The sequence below is a fragment of the Dufourea novaeangliae genome, unplaced genomic scaffold, assembly GCF_001272555.1.
Source record: "Dufourea novaeangliae isolate 0120121106 unplaced genomic scaffold, ASM127255v1 scaffold56, whole genome shotgun sequence".
Classification (NCBI taxonomy): Eukaryota; Metazoa; Arthropoda; class Insecta; order Hymenoptera; family Halictidae; genus Dufourea; species Dufourea novaeangliae.
Genome location: NW_015373942.1, coordinates 4,457,839 through 4,483,197, shown reverse-complemented (window position 1 = coordinate 4,483,197; position 25,359 = coordinate 4,457,839). Strand labels below are relative to the sequence as shown.

General features: G+C 37.4%; 3 protein-coding genes across 3 annotated transcripts; 2 read left to right on the top strand and 1 right to left on the bottom strand.

Moving 5' to 3' along the window:
• Positions 1–4,449: 4,449 nt before the first annotated feature.
• LOC107185787 lies at positions 4,450–15,826 on the top strand. Its single transcript, XM_015573546.1, is given in 5 exon segments — positions 4,450–4,904; positions 10,467–10,711; positions 12,671–12,821; positions 13,015–13,159; positions 13,161–15,826. Coding segments are annotated over 5 exon segments (3,309 nt in total). The 5' UTR covers positions 4,450–4,771; the 3' UTR covers positions 15,796–15,826.
• Positions 15,827–21,350: 5,524 nt separating this feature from the next.
• Positions 21,351–22,883, top strand: LOC107185757 (tigger transposable element-derived protein 2-like). The gene has a single exon (XM_015573514.1). It carries the CDS (start codon positions 21,351–21,353, stop codon positions 22,881–22,883), a length of 1,533 nt encoding a protein of 510 aa, XP_015429000.1.
• A 1,026-nt stretch (positions 22,884–23,909) lies between these two features.
• LOC107185897 (cysteine-rich PDZ-binding protein) lies at positions 23,910–24,563 on the bottom strand. Its single transcript, XM_015573671.1, has 2 exons — positions 24,487–24,563; positions 23,910–24,237 (listed from the first exon to the last, which is right to left on the bottom strand). Exon 2 carries the CDS (start codon positions 24,210–24,212, stop codon positions 23,910–23,912), a length of 303 nt encoding a protein of 100 aa, XP_015429157.1. The 5' UTR covers positions 24,213–24,237; positions 24,487–24,563.
• Positions 24,564–25,359: the final 796 nt, after the last annotated feature.

Sequence of the window (25,359 nt, the reverse complement as noted above, 5' to 3'; positions counted from 1 at the left end):
TGTAAACAAACACTGACTCGACTCGACCGCCTTGCACGCGGCCACCAAATACTGTGGAAAAAAAAGGGGGGAAAGAAATACAATACGGCGCACGTGCACCGGCTTAGCCCTTTTATTTTTATATTTTACCAAGTGTTTTTATCATGAAAATACTGTCATTCGACGATAAATATTCAAATATGAATTTAACTACGCAAAGGTACCATAGTTAAAAAATATTCCAAAATAATTCTCCATTGTTTCAATATATTATATTCATTACTGATATATATTTGTTATTAATATATTATATTGAAGACATTCGTCGTTAGAGTTTAAGAATGTTCGTTATTTCTGTCTACATCGCGTACCGAATTTTATAAATATTGAGAAAATCGTTGCAAGGATTAAAGCTTCGTTATTTACTTAAGCTTCGATGAGCATCGTAAACTACGCAGCTTCTATATGTATAATTAAACTTACACCTGAAACCGTATATAAATACAAATACGATGACATCGTAATGATAAACTCGAAAAATTATTAAAATTTAAACAATTTCGCGACCGAGATCCAGTAAACTATGAGTATTTCGAATTGAAACTTCTGGAACATTCCCGTTTAAATTTCCTAATGGTCAAATAAGAAGCCATATTGAATGCTTCAATTGCGTTTGAACGCGAAATATTTCTCAAAAAAATTCTTGTTTGCTTTCAGCACAGTTAATCAGAAAATCGCGATCAAGTTTACGGTCAAAACAGTAAAACTGTACTAAAATAAAAATATTTGGTGGAATATTAACTATTTTGTTGTAATACGTCACCAGAATTCACCAATTCACCATTACCCGCCAAATTGCGTCTAATGGAATTGGCATCGTTGGCGCGTTCTTTCTTGCCGAAATTCTGGAGCAGAAAATAAACGTTACTACCAAGTAATTATACTAAATTAACAATGACTGAGTCACAACGAAACAATTATTGACTCAAAGAGTATCGCTAAAGATTGCAAATTAAACAAAAACTGCGTAAATACTAATTGGTACCGGGAGAGAACAGAAATCGTGAAACCAGTTCACTTTATCCAGCAATACCGAGTTAATTTACGATTATTTGCATTGAATTGAATAGATACTAAACAAATGTAACGATAGAGTGGTAATGTAGATACTAATAGCATAAATAATTTAAAGTGAAAAGTAATAATACTTACTTCGCCACGAGCGAGATCACTACACGTCTAATCAGTCCAGCTTCCCTGAGACGAATGACCGTTAGGCTGGCTGACTGGCTGTCATTGGTTGATTCGGTTATGTATAAGGCCTGTGATTGGTGCGTCGGTTGGTGAAGAACGTGAGGATTGGTCGCTTTCCTGCTTGCTCAACTTTCTATTTAAACGAAATAGAATATTTACCGCCGAATTATATTTCAATATATTTTCTTATATGCACCCGAGATTAATTCAGGAGGGAATGACTATCATGAAAAGGAAACAAAGAGACACACACTATCCTCGAAAATGTGATATTCCACTTCCTAATAGATCGAAAGTATTAATTTTACTCCCGTCTTCTCGAAGTTTTCAATCCTCCAATGGTTCTCTAACGCCATCTATGATAAATATATCCTGTCAATTTGACAATGATGCCAAAATTTATGGAATACAATACAATAGATATTACCAGTTAAATAATAGATCAAAACTATTTTTCATGAAGAAAGCTTGACTAGCTAAGTTCTAGTTGGGTCGAAATTCATTGTTTAATTACTTCCTCGCCAATTACCAGAAGGTAATTGATTATGCGTATTAGGATTCTTATATCACGTTATCAGATAAAAAAAATATAAAAACGAATAAAAAGGATACGTGGGAAACGTAACATTACTAAAATGTTCATTAACGATGAAATTTAGAATAAGTTATCATATTTCATCAGTATTACAATATTCATCTCTTAAACCGAAGCATCGGATATTTTTATTCCCACCAAATCATATTGGATACACGTCTTATGAATGGAATATATAATGCTCCATTTGTGCTAATAATACTCAGAATTCATGCTTTATCGGTAACGTCGGGTATTGGCACTGAAATGGTAAGAGGGTTACGTAGTCCTCCGAACGTGGGACAAAAAAAAGCATTGGATGACAGGTCTATTCTATACCTAGTCAGTGCCTGTATGCAACAACATTATTTCAATTGCTCCTTGTTAATAAGGTATTATTAAAACATCTGTCAATTGAATATTATCAAATAGATCAGGAGCAATTTTTTGGTGCTATAATATTTGTGTAAAAAGGCCATTGCGGACCTATTTTGTTAACAACAAATTTTTGCTTTTTCTTTTGCGAATATCTCATTAACTATTAACAGTGCTGTGGGAACAATTTCAGATTCGGAAGGAGCAAATTGAGAGCAATTTTTTCAGATATAAATCGTTAAGATACGTTAACATTCGGCGCCAACTATTTTCCGGTTGATAGGTTTATCCTATACCTAGTCGGTGTCGCTACCCACCGCAGATTCCCAGCTCTTATAACGTAGAGGTCACTACAATTAGGCTTTTTAAGGTGTCGGTACCACAGTTTAGGTGGGCCACTAACTCCCATAAGATGAAATGTCTACTCCTATACCTCGTCTGTGGTAGGTCCATTCTATATCTTGTCTATGATACCGGCTAGGTGCAAGCTTGAACGTAGACATACAAATAATATTCCTATTTCCATGGGCCTGAACCATTTGTTCAATGTAAGTATCTGACGACACCATCTGGTGATGAGAAATGGTTGCAATTGGCTAATAACTTGAGCAGTTTACTATAGGCGGCATTACCGTAAACATGTAACAAAAAAATTGAATATTAATTCATAAAGTTATAACACCAACTAGGTATCGAATAGACCTATCATACAATGCTTTATTATGTCCCATGTTCGGAGGGCAATGTAGTATCCTTCTTACCATTTTAGTGTTAATACTCGACGTTACCAATAAAGCATGAATTCTGATAAATTGTTGTCACGATCGGTATTTCAGAACATGAGACACAAAATCCCATAAGATGATAAGTCTATTCTATACCTCGTCTGTGGTTATAAATTATAATCGCAATTGTTAATGTATAATACCGATTTAGAGTTAAGCAGAAAAAACCTGACCAAATATCATTATGTATCACGACGTATAAATACTGTAAATGTATTTTGTATAGAAGCATCATTCGCAATACTTTTTTTTTTATTTATTTACTATAAACAAGTTCTAGAATGATATACGTTACATATTATCAATGTTCGAAAAATTTTTTTCATTGTAATTACAAAATTTGAATCGATAACAAGAAAGAAACTCCTGCTATACGCTTTATAAATTGGTAATTATAATTTCACGCTTTAGAATTTCCGGCGTATAGAAATTAGACCGAGTTCTAATGCATATAAATTAGATAGAATCCTGCAAAAAACGGTACGCGATGATACGCTCGAAATAATCAGGCTTGCTAACGTGCATCTAACACCGATGATCAAAGTTAGTTGTAATTATTACTGACCAAAAGTTTCCAAACGACTCAATGATCGTTCAGTAATAATTTTTATTAATTTTATTATTTCCTACGGTATTTTATGATAATAATTTTTAATTTTCCGTTCGATGTCTGTCAAATTCTGTCATGTTCACCAAATTACGTGGACATTTACATTTCTCACCAGATGATTCCAGCGATACATTTCCCCTGAATACATAAAAATTATAAGCAAGAATTTCATGCTCACTGCCTAAAGAAACATCGTTCGTAAGGTTAACAAAATTTTTAATTCAAAAAAACAATACGTTCGATACACTTTGAAATACACACGAGCAAAGTATACACTCAAGTACAATACTAAAAAGCTATTTTATATGAACACTGTGTGGTTTTTGTTACAAAGACAATAAATACACGTGACCGAAGTCACATATGTAAATCTACAAACAAAATCTTGTTCCTGTAATTTAAAAATGGCTGCTACGGACGTTGGTATTCTGGTTCCGAAGAAAAAGGGTAAAAAAAAAAAAGAAAATGTACGAGATCCTGATCAATACACACGAATCGTTTCCTTACACGCCTACGGTTTGCATTCACGCAACGCTTCTAGGCTAGGTACCAGAAAATACGGTCAGCTCTGAAACGGTGAAGGAATGCCAGATTCCCCCACCATTGGTACGAATGCTCGTTTCCACTCCTGCCCCCCCCCCTAACCACGCCGTAAATCCGCGTAGAGGTAGAATCCCCACCTCATAGGCAGAAGCACCTGTTGCGCAGCTACCTGTTTTACTCGATCCATGGGTCCGTTCTCCCTCTCTCGTTTCCTCTCTATCCTTCTCTCACTCCTTGTCACTCTCTCTCTCTCTCTCTTTTTCCAGCAGCCTCCTTCTCTCTCTCTGTTTTTTCTCTTTCTCTTAGTATCGTGCACGGTGTCACGGCAGTAGGACGGTCTCCAATCCGCGGAGTGGTGATTCTTCGGTAAAGGGCAACGACTCGCCAAGTGAAAATAATGTCTCCTTATGCACATCGGAGGCAGTCGCGGTGAACAGTGCGGGCACGCGTGTGTAAAAGACCTCAACCGTCACGACGACGACGACGGTTCACACCACACGGCAGGAATTCCGTGTGATCCCGCCGGTGGATTAAAAAAACCACGGTGTTAAAACGCGCGCACACGGAAAGACGCCTCTGAAACGAAGCCGCGGTGCGACGCGGCCGGCCAACTTGGAAATGCATCGTACGAGAGCAGCTTGAGAAGGAGCAATGGAGGACGAGCCACGGGATACATGTTTCGGGGCAGGAAGCGTGGCAGGGGCTGTGATCGGTACATTTCTCACGACGATACTCCTGCTGATCGTTGCTGCCCTCCTCTACAGACAGTGGCGCAGGCACAAAGGTAAGCATCGAAGGTTGTGTATACATACATACAACCACATCCCTCTCGAGAGTGTCCCGAGGAATTTTGAAAATCACGGCTGCCGGCAACTGTATGTCATATGATCCCCGCCCCTGTTGTGTGTGAAGTGGACCTATCCTCGCTGCTACTGCGGCTGACAGATCGGTGCGCCGCGCGAGGTTTGCATTAGTGTCTGATCCTGTACGCCCGAGCGCGCGCTCTAGATAGTTACCAGGGATCGGAATATAACACATGTATCGGTCCTCGAAGCGAGGTTGCGGTTGTTGACGACGACTGGATCACGACTCATTCTCGCGGAATAAATGCTATTTTACTGTCGAGGACAAAACGGATTTGCCCGTCGTCGCGCGCGCGCGCGCTTACCTACTATACACGACTATGCGCAACGACGAGAAGAGGCGTATACACGAGAGGCCCCGATGGAATTTCTTGCGCAACGAGATGGAATTTATCGCTTGTAAGACCGTTCCCCTGGAGCCCACAACACGGTGGATAGACACGCCGAAATTGTACATACCGAGCATTTCGATCGAAAACCTTTTTTTCAAGTGAATCCTTTCGACAATGGAGGGGGGGGGGACTTTCGGTTCGTCACGAGGCGGCGGATAAGTAGGCACATAAGTAGGTGTAATTATGCAAGGAATTTGCGTGCGCGAAACATCCTGTAGATCAAAATGGCACGTATATACCCAACGTGGAGTGGTTCTATGGCACGTATACAGGGGAATCGAAACGTCTTACTTCGAACAAGTAAGATCTCCGAAGGATTCTGGGTCTGGAATTAGTCCGATGAATTAGAAATCGTGTAACGTTACGGATGAAACGCGTGGTGTCAGCGAGGAACAAGACGCCTGGGCGCCCGGTTATCATCGTACGACAGAGGCGATCCTTTTCGCTATTGCGTCGCAATTGATGCCTACTATATATCCACACGCAAAAGGCCAGACCTTGGAGTGCCACTCGAGATACACCGATGGTGTGTATACCCACCACGAAAGTCTCTCGGACGGGGACTACACTTGGCGCGCGTTGGAATCTCCGTTCGTGGAACGTTGTTTACGGCCTAGAGGACACGGAAAATATTTTCCTCGCGGTGGAAAATGCATTCCGTGTCTCTGTCTCTCTTCCTTCTCGGTTGGCTTTCTGTAACCGAGGTATCACTTTCTGTTAACAGATACATACCTGCTATTATCGTTGTCGTCGTTGCGTCGTGTGGTTTCAGTGGAATGCGGGACGCGACGTTTGAGAATACGAACCGTCGTGTGACGCCGCTGGTCGGAACGAAGGAGAGGAACGGGCGGAATCGTTTCGGAACCGGAGAGATGATAATTTGGCGCCCATCTTTATTCGAGTTATGCAAATCGTACGAAAGGAAACATAATTTGGGCGTTGAATTGTTCAGATTTAATACCGTGTAAAAGAAGGTGGGGAAATGGTTCTTACGCGGGTACAGAATTGGCAATGCGCAAATTGGTGGGGAATTTTGGTCTTTGGGTTTGGAGTAACGGGCAGAAGCTTGAGGTGCAAAATGAACGCGAGGATAGAGGTGGTTGTTATAGAATAATGGATGAATAGCACATGAAAAATAGTGTTTGTAAGGAATGAAAGGTTATAGTTGATTTTGGAGTGTCTGTTGGAGAACATTCTTGGAATAACCGAGATTTTATGTAATTTCACTGAGGTTATGTACATATTTGAGTATTGTTTGGCTCACGACATCTTTGCACATCGATAGAAAAATAAACGTAGGTACTTCTTTTAGGTGAAAAAACTTCGGTAATAGTTTGAAATGTTTTCGTAAAAATTCCATGAATCCTCTAACAGTTATTCTTGGATTAATTGCAAGTTGATATATCTGTTGTCAAATGTCATTGTTATGAAGACCAAAGAGATGTTAAACAGTCGACTTTATCTATAAAATCGTCTCTTCTGCAAAATAACTAAATTGTGATACATTGGCTAAATAACTATCATAAAATTGATACTGTCATGTTAAATTAAACCTACTCGTAAACTTTAAAAATGTACTAGAATTCCATTTGAGTCAGAACTGATCTACATGCTAGTTATTTAAAAACAAGGTCGTAGTTACTCCAGACATGTAAAAAAGCCATCTTGAAGTCTAAGCATTAGTCAATAAATGATTCCTGTGCGTACAGCGATCACAAGAAAATAATCGATAACAATCTGACCGTTTCGCTAATTTCGTTCAATTGGAAATCATCATAATGAAAAAGAAGAATTTCTTAAATCTCAGATCGCTATGTTTGTTACAGTCATAATAAGTCGTTATCGTGTTCTTCGAAACAGCAAATAAGTAACAAAACGCTGAATGAAAATAACAGCATGTAATTATATCCGTTGAAAACGATGTTACCCCCGGCGTATCAGGTTGCCTCATTCCGGATAAATGGATCACGAGATAATCAAAGACTCGGATAATAGAGATTCTATTACAATTAAATCTATTTCATGCAACCAGTAATCGATCCGACGATAAATACTTGCTACCTGTCATTAACTGTATCTTTTGCAAAAAAAAAACAGTAACCTAGTCGGTTTTGTAATTACTATTAAAATGTATTGAGTATTTATTGCTTATCACACGTCATCGATTTATGTGTCGTAAAGCACGTGTTGTGCACACGACAATATCTTTCAAAAATAGAACTTCTTATTCGATGTAATATTACTATTATTATTTATAATAATTTGTCGTTTTTAACAAACACTTTGACTCTTAAAACAACCAATTCAGATGAATTTATAATTCTGAAGATCGTGTTCCAATTAACAGGTAAATTAGATTTTTAGGATTTGTATTATTGTTTCTTTTATTTTTGTTTTTTTTTTGAATGGAATAAGTAAAACTGAACAGTTGAAGCTATTAGCGTCTCAGAAAATAGGTGATAGATAAGGAGTGATAGACGCGGAACGATAAGCGAGCTAAATCACAATGGTGTATTGGAATGTGAGCACCCTGTTCTATGGACAAAGAAAGAAAAATTTGTTGTTCATCGTTCGAAGGTTGTTTGAGAATTTTCCACTAAAAATTCAATTCCTGGTGTCACATGTTCTTATCGCGGTGTGACGAAACTTCTTAACTATTATTACCTTGCAAGAACAAGATATTGTAGCAGGACAATCGTAACGAGTAGTGTACTTGAACAGAAACAATTATATGAAGATTCATACTTCTGACGAAATTGCTTCTTGACGGAAATTAATGTACGAAGTACCTAGTTTAAAAAAAAAAACAAATTCTCTCTCGTAGATATTACCTACCTGTCAATTGGAGTAAAATATAATTGTGTGGGTATAAGGGAATTCTAAACTTACCAGTATTATAGAATAAACAAAAGGCAACTAGTGAATACACTTCGAGGAGTTGAAATAAGAATGTTTTACTTATTACTTAAGTAAAGAAAATATAAACTAATATGCAAAAATCTACAATTTACTACATATTGTTTAATAGTCAGAAGTAAAACATTTGTTTACTGTTCTTTGAACAGCTGGCAAAGAATCGAGGATCACATTAACCAAAATTTTATTATTACAATTAGAACGACGATAATATTATAACAAATGAAATCATTGGGTCAACATTTCTTATGAGTCTGAATTTTAATATAAAGTAACACAAAATTATACTTATTTTAAGGAGAACACGTAATGCATCAGAATGTTTCCGAAACAAAACAAATGTTCTGAATGTGCAAACCTTCCATTCTTTACAATATTCTTCAAATGAAAGGAATACAATTAAAATATAACACTTTTTACATTTCTCAAACGTAAAACGTAAACAAAATTATATTCTTTCCGTTTTGAGAATGTCGTGAAAACTCGAAGGATCGAAAAAAAAAATGGTGGTTCTATTATTCCATTTTGGTTTTCCAAACGTAAAATTCTAATGATCGGAAAATACATTCAAAGAGTGAACGGAAATAAAGTATGGTAGGAATGTGCGCTTTGGAAGCGCCAGAAAGGATTGTATAATTCTTGGTAGGCGCGTGTCCACATCTGCGTGGATGCACGTACACAGGCAAATAGGAGACACCTTGCTAAACATACTAAATAAGTATAAATCTGCGCGATGATGTCACCGTTTATGATGGCATAAACTACATAATAAGGAAACTAATATACTCTCTTAGACCGCCATTTTCAGGGATCACTTTTTTTTCTTAGAGTCTCCGAGAACTTTCCCCAATTTAACCATATAAGCTTCTTTTTTATTCTTTTTTTCTGAACATTTACTTGCGCAATATTGTCTCTATAATTGGAATAAAAACACCGTACGTACAGCGGCGATTCGTACACGAGCGTTTTAATATCATTCACTCGGGGACACACCTAACTCGCCGCTGTTTCTCCCACCACCGGTAAAACTCCACTTTCCTGCCGCTTATTAAGGCTCATCTGTACATGAAAAATGGCCATAAATGAGCACAAGTAAGCGGGATCAGGTCGATTGACAGCAACGAACCGAAAACCATTTCGAAACTGTGCGATATACAAAATATGTGTACGAAAATATCATCGGCCCTCAGTATATTTTTTATTGTCATAGTCGTAGTTTTAACGAACATTTAACACGAGTATTAGAGTATATCGTGACACAGTTTTGTAGGAACGTATTATACATATTACAATTCATTAAAGATTTGATTATGTAACTTATAGACAGTATAAGTTGTTATAAAAATATATTTTGAATAGGTTTGTATGAGGTGTACAATGTATATAATTTGTACATGTGTTATTGCACAAGATATCTACTGTTGATAATTATATAATGTTATTCAGGCCCAAAACTATTCGTCTCGTTAGAAAATGTGTACTGTAGACTTCTTGACCTATTGACCTACATAGAAGGTATCGCTCTATGTTATCAATAAATGAGTGTAATTTTCTAAATGATTATGTGTAACGTTGGAACCGAATCACTGTGTCTTTATGTTCTGTGTTTTTCTGAAAAATATAAGAAGATTTTAACAAATAATACATTTTACTGTTTACGTGAGAAGAAACAACTTACTAAGAGACATCAACGAATATTAATCTTTCAAATGACTTCGTATTTTAATGTTTGCTACCGATAATAATTCAGCGCCAGTGACATTACAACAATTATCTCTTTGAAATTCCCGACAAATCACTGGACAGCTAGGAAACATTTGCAGCAGACATAATAGAAACGACTCGTTTGAAAAACATTAATTTCTTCTGGAAAATTATTCTTAGTCCTCAAAGGGGATTCACAAGTACCCACACTTCGCCACACTCGTTTCAACGAAAGAATTTATTCATTAAATGGAAATAAGGAAGACAGAGATAAACGACTCGAGGAAGTCATTTATTCTTAGAATACCTGACTAACTTTCAAACCGAACAATCTGTTACAAAAAGTTGTTGTTGCACAACATCCAGATGCATAATAGTGCAGAATATTTAAAACTACAAATTTATATGAGAATGCACACGTCTGAAAAATTAACTCTTCATAGTCGTTAATTTTATGGCGAACATTTTCAGGGAAACACCTGGTACTGGTGACAGACCCAGAAATCGTCGAGGAAGCCTACGCCTTCGACAATCCGTGCTTCAAAGATGTCACGGCGTCGACGACGAATCGAGTTCGTGAGGGAACGGTGTCCGTGGCATCCGGAGACACCCCAGGTAAAGATTCTGTACGATGGTCTACCTCTTGGACGTCCCTTGGTCTGGGATCGCCCAACCGCAACGATAAGCGAAAAGCTCTCGACGATTCTTGTGTCGGAGTAAGTATTACATACATTTCCTTTCCTATTCTTCTACTTCTAAGTCCCCAAACACTATTCGATAGTGTTATCAACGCAGAGTAAAAGGGTCTAAACATTATTCATTCGTTACAAGTACAAAAGACTTGTACTATTTTATGCTGTGCACGAGGTCTGTTCAAAAAGTAACGGAATCTGACGGCGTAGAAATTTATATTGTCAAATTATCGACATATCTACGTTATCCCCATCAAGGTAATTCCTTTGGAAAGTCATAAACAGCTGAAGACCTTGTTCCCACTTCTTGAAATAGTGCTGGAAGTCTTTGGCTGATACTGCTTTCATTTGGTCTATAGTCAACCTATTGGACGTTCTTCAAAGTTCGAAGATGACGACCCTTGAAATGGGATTCGATTTTTGGGAATAGGAAGAAATCACATGGATCTAGGCCAGGGGAGTAAGGGAGCTATGAAAGAGCAGGAATACCCTTATTGAAAAAAAAACTCGTTCACTAAAAGTGCAGGGTGATAGTGAGCGTTGTCATTATGCAATAGTCAAGAAACCTCTGTGCAAAAGAATTTTTCACAAATATTCACTATATGAATATTTATTACAACTATAGAATATTTATTATTATAACTATAAATTATTTAAATATGAATAATTTAAAAAAAAGAAACCAAATTCGAGGTCGTCATCTTGGAAGTGTGGACAATATCCAGTAAGTTGTGGCAGACTTACTGAAAGCAGTTCCAATTGAAGACTTCCAGCACTGTTTCAAGAAGTGGGAAGAATGTCCCCAGTGGTTCGTGGCTTCCTAAGGGAACTATCTTGAAAGGAATAATGTTGATTAGTAGATAACTTGACGATACCAATTTCTACGCTATCACTTTCCATTACTTTTCTGACAGACCACGTATGCAATTGCGCAAGACAATGAGATAAAGAATTAATGAACATAAATGAAGGTCTTGTTTTACTTTGGACTCGATAGATTCTTCAGGTAGTGAAATGAATTTTTCTTTGTTTTTGATTTTTGCAATATAGACTAAAACAAGCGGTGCAAAGTGATTTTTTACAAAGCTTTGAAGTATACACGTTTCATTGCAATATGTGCCTAACATACCCGGATATTTTGCACGGCCAAATTTGGATGTGTTTACAGTTAATCTAGCCATGTCCGATACGTGCCTCCCCTGCGTTTCTCGATGAAGAGAGGAAATCCGTTGCGTATGAGCTGAATTACAAAGTTACTGTTTGAGCGAGTCTTACAAGTAAATTGGTTTAATTTGACACTGAAATGTTTCGAGCTACGTGTCTGAATTATTTTAATTATTGTTCTCCGTGTCCTACATGAAGACTTCTAAATATTAATACAATAAATTTATATTATTTCTGAACTCTATAATATTTGATCGTCAAATAATTCGGTTTCATCGTAAAAGAATAATTCTTAGTTAAAACGTAATTTATATATTTTTATATATCTTATGTATCTTCTTGTTTACTAGTACGAGGTCAGTACAACATGGAATAGAAATGCATAAAATTTTCCTCGGTTAACACTAGAACTACTACAGCAGTCAAAATTACTGGTTACTACACTCTTATAACGATGATTAGAATGTTACAGCAATGCATTTCTAGGATATTTCACAACTGTTATTGCAATATAAAAATGAAAAAATGAGTTAATTTGTAACATTGTATATTTTTAATAGTTTGTCGTGTTTGTCGATCCGATAGAAATAGGTATACGTTTATCGTCGGTAGTTCTAGTGTTAATCGGTGATTAAAAATAATTATCCCTGTTTACAGATTAAACATTGACCTAGTCTCTAATTAGATTTTTTACTTTGACTCAACATGTAATAGCTATAGGTTTCTTATGTTCTGTATTTATTACTTATTTAAACCTTTTGCCTATGCCTGACACAGACATAAATTCTGATTGCATAATGCATAATTTCGTCTGTGCAGCCAAAGGCTACGAAGGTTAGCGTAGTCAGCCTGAAAAGCCGGGACTTCACGGGACTTGGATTCAACATTTGCGGTAACATGAGGGAGGGAATCTTTGTGAAAGATCTCTTGCATCGTGGACCTGCCTCAGAATCTGGACGAATACATCCTGGTTAGTAATCGAATCCATTCCATTATAAATCCTTAAAAATATGCCATTTAAAACTAAGAAAAACAATTTGAATTCCCACATCTTGAGAACACACTGGAAGTCGTATGCAAGTCATAATTATTGACTAAATAAAATTATTATACTTTAACAATTACAACATGGATCTCAATCTTTCTACTCTGTATAATTCCAGGTGATCGTATCGCCAGTGTGAAGATCAGTTTCCGAAACATGGTCTACGAAGACGCCCTCACGATTTTGAGCTACGCGTCCCCGTACGACGTGAAGCTCGAAGTAGAAAGCGGAGGTACCGGCTCAAAACCAACGACACTTTTAAAGAATCGTCGCGAAACGGTTGTTCATAGTCGACCCCAATGAATCCGTTTGCTCGAATTACTCGACAATGAACTCGACCCTGAAGTCGACGAAATCGACGCCTATCAACCAATACGAGAAGCGTCATGAGGAATCGAAGAGTAATCACCAAAAATTTGGGATCAAAGTGCTGCCCGCCCTGGACGGCACGGTTCACCGTATCGAGAATCAAAACGAGCACAATACGAACCTCGAGAGACGAAACTCGAAGAAGATGGACACAGAGAAGCATCTGACCAACGTGAACATGACTTCTCTAATTGGCGAGAAGAAGGAGGAATCGCAGCGGCAACAGAACGCTCAGGGATCGAACACACCGAAGACCGACATCTTCGAAGCTCGCAGCGTGGACATGCCGGACAAGGGTGGAAAGGACAGAGAAACGTCGATTCACATCCCCTCAGAGGTACCCGCAGAAGTGCACAATGCGGCCATGGCCGCTCGTAGGAACCGAAAGAACAGCTCGGAGCTATTAAACGTGCAGAAAACAGTGGAACCGGTTGTTGAGACGGAGGATCAGCGGAATGTACAGAAGAACAAACGGAAAGCTCCCCAGCCACCAAAAGGCAACAACGACAGTGACGTTTCTTCTCCGAGAAAGGATTCCCCGGCAAAGGGGTACGATCTGAAGAAGGAAGATGAAATTAATAGTATCACCGATTATGCGGACTCTTTGACCGATTACGTGAACAAGGTGCGCGAGACCACGGAGAAAACGGATCCCCGTGGGGACCAGAAGGTGGACGGTTCGATCGTCGACGCGCGACACTCGGAATCCGACACCGACAGTGAAATACAGAACAGCTTCACAACCATCGAGCTGAATTCGGCTGACATTACTATTCATCGGACACCCATACCGGAGACGAACAACGACGAGGACGATGACGATGACGTGTACCGGAAAGCAGCGAGCTTGGGCGATCTGTCGAAGTACGAGTGCAGAACGTCTGCGACACTGGAGAGAGCTCAGAGTCTAGACATGACGGATAATGGGACCAAGAAACGAAAGGCGCCACTACCGCCGGAGGACATCAACGAGTCAACCGAAGATCTGACCAAGCTCGATCAGATGGACACATTCGACCGACGGCTATTGAAAAAGTCGAACGAGTGGGGCAACTTGGAAGACATGGTCTGGTGTAAGAAGCAGGAGACAGATGATAAATCGAAGATGTCCAGAACCGGAAAGAAGGGCTACGATTCTCTGGAACGGTCCAAGTCGGCCGTGGAAATCAAACTGAAAGACGAAGACGACTCCACGCCGAAGGAAGAAGCTTCTGCCGATGAAACCAGCATCGAGCTGTACAATCTTCCTCTAAGTAAGAGACTAACGGAGGAATTCATTCACGCGGAACGTATGTTCAATCCCGACGAAGACAATTCATTGGCCAGAATCGTCAACGATGGGGTCGTTGTCAAGAGTCCAACACCTGAAGAGATGGAACGGAAATTCAAGCAGGGCACGTCGTTCACCGTGAACGATTCTTCGGACGAAGACGAGAAAACAACCAGCAGAGACTTTGCCAAGGCTCTGAAACATTTCGAGGCGTTCTCAGAGAAATCACCTACTTTCACCGACACGTCGAAGCACCACGATCTGTTCCGTTTCAAGAACTGGAAAGAGGATGGATCGTTGCTGGCCAGCAACGATCCAATTTCGTACGCTGGAAGGAAGGAAGTTGAAGAGGAACCTATGGCCAAGATTCACGTGAAAAGAGGGTGCCACGTGTGCTCGGATAACTGCAATCGCCACGAGACCTGTAAGAAGAGGGCTTTCTCCTCGAAGAGATCCTCCACTCCGATACCATTGCAAGACTATTCCTCCAACTCGACGGAGGGCAATGGTTCCGATTCGATAACTGTCCCGGACGAAGACGAAGCGAACTCTTTACCTCATCCGCACGGGGCGACGTTAAAGCACAGGGGGAACACCAGCGAGACTTCGTCGATCGACTCGACGTCGCCGTCCAGACGAGTGATCGAGACTCCCACTAGTCATAGGATCGACCGGGAGAACGACGAGGACGAGGACGAGTACGAGTTCGGTTCCGGTGTGACCGTGAGCAGCAAGAATCTGTTCGATCGTGAGGATCGTCGTAACATTAACAATATCAGTGTGTCCAGTGGTGAGAACAGTGAGGACAGCGGTCTGGTCGGCGAGTCGATGGATTACAATCCCCAGGACTTCGACAACCGACCGTCCCTACCGAACACGCCGATGCCCCAGAAGATGACGTATATCACGGAGATCAAGCTGTCCCCTAACAAGGAACGACTGGTCCAAGAGGACAGCGACGGGAACAACGAGACGCTTTCCATAATCGGGAAAGAGAAGAAGTCTGCGCAGAACGAAATCAAAACGACGTCGAACGGCAAGGCGTCGAACAAGAAGCCACCCGTACCACCGAGACGAACAGATATCGCGAAGTCGAACAAGAGGGGAAACGGTGAGAAGCAGGTGATCTATGTGTCGGAATACAAGCCTAACGAGTCGAAAGGCAGCGACGACTCGGATACGAATCAGGAACTGAAACAGTCGGATACGAAGAATCTCGAACAATGGACGTTTTTAGAGGACAAGGAACAGAATCGATGAGGATTTTTACCGGTGAACGATATCGATTATTTGAATATCGTTTGGTTCTTGAGAGACGCGAATGCTTGCTCGTTCATAACGTTCTACAAGTACAATTCTTTTTGTTTTTATTGTACCCCATCAATATCGAAAACGCGTTTACAGATGAAGGTATGTAGCTCTAGTTGCAGACTCGTATCTTCCTTGTCATTTCGACGTGTTTCGTTGCGAGTACTGTGATCCAACAATGGGAATTCGATGCCGTGAACGTTGAAGGAACAATTCTGACAACACTGTGCTCACAGCGTTTGTCACAACGGACGAATCAGATTGTCGATCGCTATTTTACGCATGCATATACGTACGTGTTACGCTCATCCTGAATAGATCTGCTCTTGAACTAGTCGAAAAAAAAACAATTTTTATTTAGTATCTTCTTCGATCCCCCCTTCTTAAAAAGACTGGCTCTTGTTTAAAAAAAAACGTGTTTTTTTGATGTTTTGATAAAAGCGTTTATTGTTGTAATTAAATTGTATTTATTTTTCAACGTATACTTCTTTTTTGTGTTCGTAAAAAAAATTATCGCAGTTAGAAATTGTATTATACGTGAATTCCGTCTTTGTAAGATAGTGCAGTATTATGCAGTGTCACGTGTGCCGTTTAATCGTATTCATCTTTAGTCGACGTGTACCCTCTTCTTGAACGTTGATATTTTTTTCTTTATTATATTACTTTAAATCATTTTTTCCAGTGTTATTAATCTGTACTTGTTTCTTGTTTTTTTTTATGGTACGGTCGAGTACCACTTGAACGTAGAATGTATAGTGTATAAGAGTGTCCGTATTGCAACAACACAAGATATTTCAAGTCTGTCCCAAAAGTATCACATTGTTCGAATAACGTTTATCTGAAGTTTCAACGATTAATTGTTTATCTGAAGGATTTTTTACGTGGTTGTAATATAATTACGTGCTATTATTTAGTGATAGTCACTCGGATTTTAAACTTGAAAGATCCTGCTACAACGCCATATTGATTTCGTTTGTCAAAAATCCTTGAATTTCTTGAACGTGTAGACAGTTTTTGTTTTTGTATATTTATTTGTCTACATTGAACTATAACTGGACAATGACGTATAATGTTGTAGATATAAATATATATATATAAATGGAGATTATATTGCGGTTATAATGGTTGATATAATAATGGGATTGAAATTGCTTTAAAGCTACTTAAATGATAACAAAAAAAAAGTACAGTGTGTTAAATATTTGTTTTAAGAAAGTTTTCTAAGAGACTCGATTTAATCTGTAGAATTTAAGAATGGAGAAACAATAAGTTTATTCTTTAAGAGTAGAAGTATTCAAGGACTTCAAGAATTTTAAACTTTAGTCATCAGGGTGCTCCTAAATTATTTAACTAAACGATCCATTAACTAACTGATAAAGTTTCAAGGATAATCGTGGTAATAAAAACTGACAACAGTTTTGTGTAAAGAAATTGGAATTAAATTAGTATATTTAATTATTAATTATTGACGTGTATGAATTAACGAAAATTCATATGTCTTTGTTAAATACGTGCAATTATGAAAAAAAACGTGTCTTTCATTTTAATAATAGTTGTAAACGGAAAAGTTGTCCGGGATAAAAAAAAAGAATTTAATTAGAAATTCTTGTTAATTACAAAATCGTGAACTATACATATATGTATAGTAACAGCCGGGGCCGCGAAAGATTCAAATACCTCATGCTACATTTTTTTTATTACAACTGTATAATAAAGGCAGTCGACACATATTTATTATTTTTAGTCATTACTATAGGTCCGAGACATTTTTTTTTTCGAATGACCCTTGTTTAATCATATAATCTTTTTAAACGTGCCTCTTGTTCAAGTATATCATTCAATAACTTGAAAAATTCATGGTGTTCTTTTAATTCTTCAAACAGATAATATTAAACGGTGGTATTTAGTTGCATAACAAATTACAAGATTGAGCAAAGGATTCGAAAACGTCCTGTATATTCGAAACTGATTTGATATTTATTAAAGCTACCACTGCTTGCAGTTGTGTAAAAGTTTATTACAAACTTAACGACAATCTTAAATTATAAATAAATGATAGTTAAATATGTTATGACTGCGACTGTTGATGCATTTATTGCATCTCTGAATTTTCAAAGCATAGTAAAAAAATGATTTTAACAAAGTTCAATTCTGTTTCTGCATTATCATTAATATTGTGAAAACTCAAGTACATGAAATAAAATTCTGTTCAATTATAGTCTCCATAGTATGTAAAATTTTGAATTTGCCTAAACTTCCACAGTCTAGTCATGACAATGAATATAAAAATGATATGTAGTAATTTAATACTCACAATCAAAATTGCCCGACACACGCAAGAACTACAAATTTCTTCAATTATTCTATTTTAATGTTTAATATATGTAATGTTCAAGTTTTAACAATAAATCGATCACACAACGTGCAACAACTTAATGCTACGGACAGCGATGACTGCATTGCACAAATACTTCGTGACAAAAAATTGAACACGGTACAAGCGATCAGAGATTCGATATCTTTCTTAAGGCTTAAAGCTTAACAGGTACATAATGTATAAAAATAATTAGTGATTATAGTAGTGCACGTAAACGGTGTGTGCAGTTTTGAATGCGATATTGTTGGGACATTTTGCATGATTCTTGGTACATACAGTCGAAGAAGAAAGGTATTCCCACACTAGGGACTCCTATTACTAATTAACAATACTACTTTCACTATAATGTTAGATTAAGAATGATTTACTTCCAAGTACAGTAGAACAAGTTAGCTTTATATTAACGTATAGCCTAATGGAAATCATTCTTAACCTGTCGTTACACTAAAAATAGTATTGTTGTTTGATGGTAAATATTATTAGTGTATATGGGTACCTTTTTCTGCCACTGTACATGATGCTCACACAACTTGAACGACATCAACTCAATACGAGGCAAGAATGTGTACAAAATACTGAAACCACGTGGAACCTTTGTAAAAAATATAAATCCTCACAGGAAACCGTTGTTATCACATTCGAAACGGTTAAGTTGTATTTTTACGTTGCTCTGAGAGTGGACAGTGTGTAGAGTAACACGAAGTGAATCTAACTAATACGAAGTAGTGTTATTATTATATATACGAATGTTGTATGATATCTTTATTACTTTATTAACACAAAGTCGTTACGAATAAGAAAATAAATATGACAATTAAGGGTATTGTCGTTTTCAAAGCGCAGTATAATATTTTTTAATAAAAATGTTTTTAATCACCTAACTTATAAGACGCAAAAAAAAAGAGGAAGACATTGAATGATAATGGGAAAAAGTCATTTGGATTACCGTCGAAAATTGTGTATATTTTGAATATCTCTCGTGAAAATTGCATATCATTGTTTCACCGTGTCGATTGTATCGAAACATACGTAGAAATTAATAGGTCCCCGCTATGATTGTGGACCCGTGTAAAAATTTGTATTACTATATTTGAATTTTAATTATGTTTATTTTATATCATACGCAAGCAATAAGTGGTTTACAATGTTGTGCAATATGAAGGAGACAATCGCCCACGGCAATAAATTGTATAAATGTCTCATGGTTCAGAGAAATAAAAATTGTGCCAGAAACAGTTTCACATCAATTAGTTATACAATTATGTGTGTCACGACGTTTCAGTATAGTTGGCCGTAATCAAAGTTGGGGCACAATTCGAATAATTACAGTGATGCCCGTTTAAGCGTCCAGGCCTCGGAACCTTATTTGGACGCTTATCAAGATCGATAAATTTCCGAGGATTCGACCTGAGCGACAGAGAAATGATGATTATGAGTGAAATACCGATATCTTACACGAAGTAACACAGGCCCAATTCTAAAAACTGGAGGGGATAGTAACGGACACTAAAGTAGGCAGAAATGTGGACGCTTAAGCGGGCACCATTATAGATAGTGAAAAACAACAGTATCTAAGAGTATCTAGACCTTTAAACAGTTTATTAAATCAAATAATTATTTGCCAAGTGTCTACTCATTCCAGAAAAAGTATTATTCTATTATGAAAATTGGAATTTTCTCGTTTCATCAATTAAAAATGGCAATGTACTTTTTTTGATCTTTTATTCGTTATTCGAAACTCTTTATCTAGATGATGAATTTGCCCCCCTCTGGCTGTAACAACAGTGACGTACTATAATCAGCGAGGGTATAAACGAAATCGAATTGTTTGGTCATGGGCTAACAAAGGTACTCGCAAACAGTGGACAATATAATCAGAATGTTAAGCATCGTTGAATGTATCTCAAAATTGGTTGTAGAGATTGTTAATAGAAGAATTATTTACAATTCAAGTTTTAATTTTCAGAAGTTTAGTAGAAAAAATTATAATTTTGTGAACTATAGAAGGAAGAATTATAATTGTTGCAACTATAGAAGAAGAAATTTTTATTTTTGGAACTAGAAGAAGAAATTTTTATTTTTGGAACTAGAAGAAGAAATTTTTATTTTTTGAACTATAGAAGAAGAAATTTTAATTTTGGAAACTCAAAAATATCTCTAATCAGAATTGTTAAACCACCGAAGATTGCGAATTACTGCACACCAAAATGAAGGCTAATCCGGGGAAGATGGAGTTTTTATTTCAAGCCTGACCCAACTTATCTCTAGGTGTCCATTCGACGAAGAGGGTGAACTAGATACAGCAAGAGCAAGCGAGACGGAGGAACAATGAACGGTCTGCGGTCTACCTACTGCAGTCAGATACCAAGAGCAATAAAAGCAAGAAGGGGAGAATGAGTAATTCGCTAATGAAAATCAAATATACAGTACTTTTTATTACACTTTCATACAAATAATGTTACTATGCAGATGCTTGAAATTACTTTTCTAAAAATGAAACCAAACATCATTTAATTCAAACCATTTTTACTAGTATACACTAGTCAAATCCTATTTAACTAATTTAAAAAAAAAACGTGTGGAGAAATAAAAAAAATAATTCGAACGATGTCATGTTTAGACTCATTTTCATCGCAGAAACATCAGCAATTCAATGCTAATAATTTTAGAAAAATATAACGAAAATTCTAAAAATTTAATTTCGACTTGGCGGATGAATCATCCTAACCGCCTAGCATTATCACTCTTAGCAGCCAGCTGTCGGTCGCACGTCATGGAAGGGTCGCTCGAGCGGATTAAGCAAAAAAGCTGGTGGGGATGTCTGCGCGAGCACTAATCCGTGGTGGGAAGGGCGCACTAGTCCGTGGAGCGCTGTGAACGGTATACCACTCGAAACTTCTATAATCGCTACATTTCATACTCATTCTACGTGTTCTCCACCGCCGTGTGCGTATTCCCACATAGAAAAAAGGGAGCTGACAGTGTCCACTGATCCATCAAGCCTAACACATCAACAAAATATTGTATTTCGTAAGGCTAGTACGTTTAACTAACGCTTCCTGGCACACTACGAACGTTACGCGACGTCATATATTTGCAAAGCGTGTGTGCCCTCCGTTTCTCTTATATGATGTCCGCTGAACGTAATAACACGTATATCGTGCTCTCGCTGCAACAACGACTGGAAATTTTAAGGAAGCTGGAATACGGTGTACCGGTCAGCCAATTGATGACGGACTACGGGGTCAGCGTCGCGACGATTCGCCGTATAAAGAGAAACTCGGCCCAATTGCAGCAAACCTCGGCCACTTCGGGGCAGATTCGCAAGAGGATGCGAAAGCCTGTGTTGCACGACCTGGACGATCGTTTGTACGCGTGGTACTTGCAACAACGTGAAATCGGCGAGCGTATCACCGACGCCCAGTTCCACAAGAAAGCGTTGAAACTGAACGAACAGTTCGCCGGCCCGTCGACGTTCACTGCTAACAGAGGATGGATATGGCGGTTCAAGAGACGTCACGGTATCGCCGCCACCAAAACACCCACTGTGACAGAGGATACCGATGTTCCGACGAAAGAGCAGGAGGAATTTATCCAAGGCTTTCTATGGCGTCTCAACGAAGAGAATATACAGATCGAACACATTTATAGTATGGACGAGACGAACCTGATGTGGAAAACACTTCCTCCAAGAGTGTTGGCTCATACTGGAGAAAAGAATATTTTGAATAACGTACAAACGGACTGTGTCACCGTAGGACTCTGTACGAATGTCACCGGTAGTCACAAATTGCCACCTCTGTTCGTTCATAAGTATGAGAAACCGAGGGCCCTGAAGCATTTAAACCAAGATTGTCTACCGGTTGTTTACAAGACCCAGGAGAACGCTTCGATAGACAAGGATGTGTACGACGATTGGTTGGAGAATCACTTCAAACCAGCTGTAAGAAGGCATCAGCTCGAAAACGGTCGCCACGGAAAAGTGTTGCTGCTGGTGGACACTGATGATGCTCACATGCTAGCGAAACCACTAGAGGTGAAAATGGAAGAAGATAACATAAAAGTTGTCTTTCTCCCAGCGGACGCGAAATCGACCTTGAATCCAATGGGTCAGGGAATCGTGGAGATGGTGAAGAAAACCTTTCGTCATCGGGTGTTGCAGAAAGTTTTGGGTCTTCCTTATGGAGTAACTCAATTCTACTCGGATTACGATATAAAGGATTGTATTGATACGGTAAACGAGGTGTGGCAGGACGTGTCCCGGGTTGTCATCCGTGACTCGTGGCAAAAATTACTGGGCAACAGGGCAAAAGAAGAAATCTTAGTGAAGGAAGAAGAGCGCGACGCTGACGCGTCGAGCATTACCGGTATCCGAGAAACAGTCGGCGCCATTGTTGGTACGACGATCAGTCAACAAGAAATCGAAAATTGGCTGTCAACGTGTGAAAAAACGGAGGACGATCCGAATACCAAATGCGAGAAAAAATGTCCCCTCGTTCAGAAGACTCCTTCGTGCCTGGATGAAGAAGAAGTGGATCGAACGTTTTCGAATTTATTGCTCTGGTCGTTGAATCAACCTGAGTTTGTTAAGTTGCAGATACAAGTACTGAAAAAGTATTACGAAGAAATGCATAAACAGAGTGATCATAACATATTGGAATAAACAAAGAAAATTTTTCCGAATATTTTAATTTATAAAATTGAATGAAACTTCTTTACATGGTGTTGTACATGATTGATATTGTGTGGGGTAAGTTGATACCAACTAATACCCACTTGTACCTTGTTGGTTCTTTCCATCAAACCACCAATTTGTGGTAATAGGTTGGACGAATTACCGATAAAAGAACTTTCCCTTCGCTAAAATACTGTTTATTAAGGATACTGAGTTGATCTTTTGCAACCATGTACTGTACCACTTAGCAAATACTAAAAATGCATGTGTGTATGCATTTCAAATGTTTGTATGTATGGACATTAAAATGTAGTATATGAAGACTGCAGGTAGATTTTATATTCAATCCAATAAGATAAATTACCATAAAAATCTACCTATAAATCTTGAAATTTATTTTATAATATTGTTTAATAACAAACCATATACTATTGAACAAAAAACAGTTTTATTACAAAATAATTGATAAGTATTGTACATTTGTCAAATTCACATACATGAAAATATTTAATTAACTCTTATAAATCAAGAAATATGAAAGTGTCTAACTCAATATTTCTGTTATTTATTGTACACTCTTCTGCTACATATTTCCAAAAATATTTTGTAGCCTTAACTTACATTTTAACAGTATTTGCATCTGATTAAATAAGTCTACAGTAGTAAGTCATAATGCGTAGTTGTATCTAATGTATTTGACAGCTCAGTAGTAAAACATATTTTTGTATATAAAATTCAAAAAATTAGATTTCATAGAAAATCATATATTTAGTTTGTACAGAAGCTATACCTAGGGAGCTTTTACCTAGGATCAATTATACTGTTATAAAATGTCATTTCATACAATGTATTTACAATTTGTTGTTACAAGAAAAAAGATTTGATTATATCCTTTTTTTTTGTCAAATTATACAAGGCAAATACTTGCTTACACATTCTTATTATGAACATAATGTTCATTTTCATATGAAATTAATTCATGCCTACTAAACACAAACATGTCTTCAAAACACTTTAAGTAGCAGATTGTTTGTAGTTCTTTGTACTCATCAACTTTTTACCACACATTGCACATATAGCTTTCTTATATGCACATGATTGACAATAATGTGATCCAACTTGATGTACTTTTTGCCTGCATATTCTGCAAGTCTCAAACGCAGCTGTGTATGGATTAAACCTTGCCTTTCCAGCGGAAAGTGCTTTATTTTCTCCAACTTTACGTCCTCCACTCTCTACAGTGTTTCTAGCACCGCTTTTCCATGGATCTGGAGTTATGACTTTTCCCAATTTTTTCTCACACTTTTCACAAACCATTTTCAATCACACTTGAAACTCTATCCTAAAAAATTATGTAAAACATTCCATATTCAGTACCTATTACTATTTCCTTGTACAAGATTGTTAACGCTATTTTACAAAGATTACAAAATTGCATAACAGAGTCACGATATTAACTTTGAAAAAGAACATTTTTCGCAAATTAAATTCTATATTCGTAACAGTTTGATTTATCTTGCTCAGTATACAACAACCATAAATATCATATTATCTAATTGTAAAAAGTGACAACAAAAGTGTCTAACCTTACCAACACAATCGTTTGTGTCACAAATAATAATATGTTGTCGTTTTGTGCTGCGAATATCACAAATAGAGGGCGTATTGTTATTCGCTTGTTACTATGAAATTTCTAAATATTTAAAGATAACGTACACAAAGAGAATAATGTTTGCAAAGTTTATATCATTTTAGTTTACAAATTGCTACCTGAATCTATCAGGAAAACTTCTTCAGTCGATCCTATTTTAAGCATGGGAATATTTCGAAGAAAATTGTTTTAGGAAAATTATTGTTGAACACTAGCGAGAATCTCTAACAGTTTGTAGCCCTCTAGTGACGATCAAGACACATCACTACATGCTTCATCAATAAAAACTACGTGTTAATGTGTGTATGTGTCTGTCTATCTATGAATACACACACGTGTTTCTGATATAGCTAATTTTATATTTAACGTAAATACTGCGCTGTCTATTACGTTAAACAACTTAATCCTGCCACGTAAGGATACTTAAACATTTTCTTTCAACAGTACAGTATTGGTCAGTGTTTTTAATGTTGGTGTTTCAATTTTTAAATTTCACACGCGAAATTAATTAAAAATAAAATTAAAAATTTGCACTATAAAACAAAATGTGTATTCACTTAAAAAATTTTTAAATGTTGAAATGTTCAAAATATACCGCCCTATGTAATAATTTTAAGAAGTGAGACATATTTATTTAAATAACTTTCTATTTTTTTTACGTGTTTTCAACATTTTTTGAAAGCAAATATTCGATTCACATAAGATTAACAAAACAAAACAAGCTACTAAAAACAACAGAATAATCATAACTCTACAGACAAGATAATATAATAATAAAACATTTTTTCAAGTATATTCAAAATTCCTCTCCGT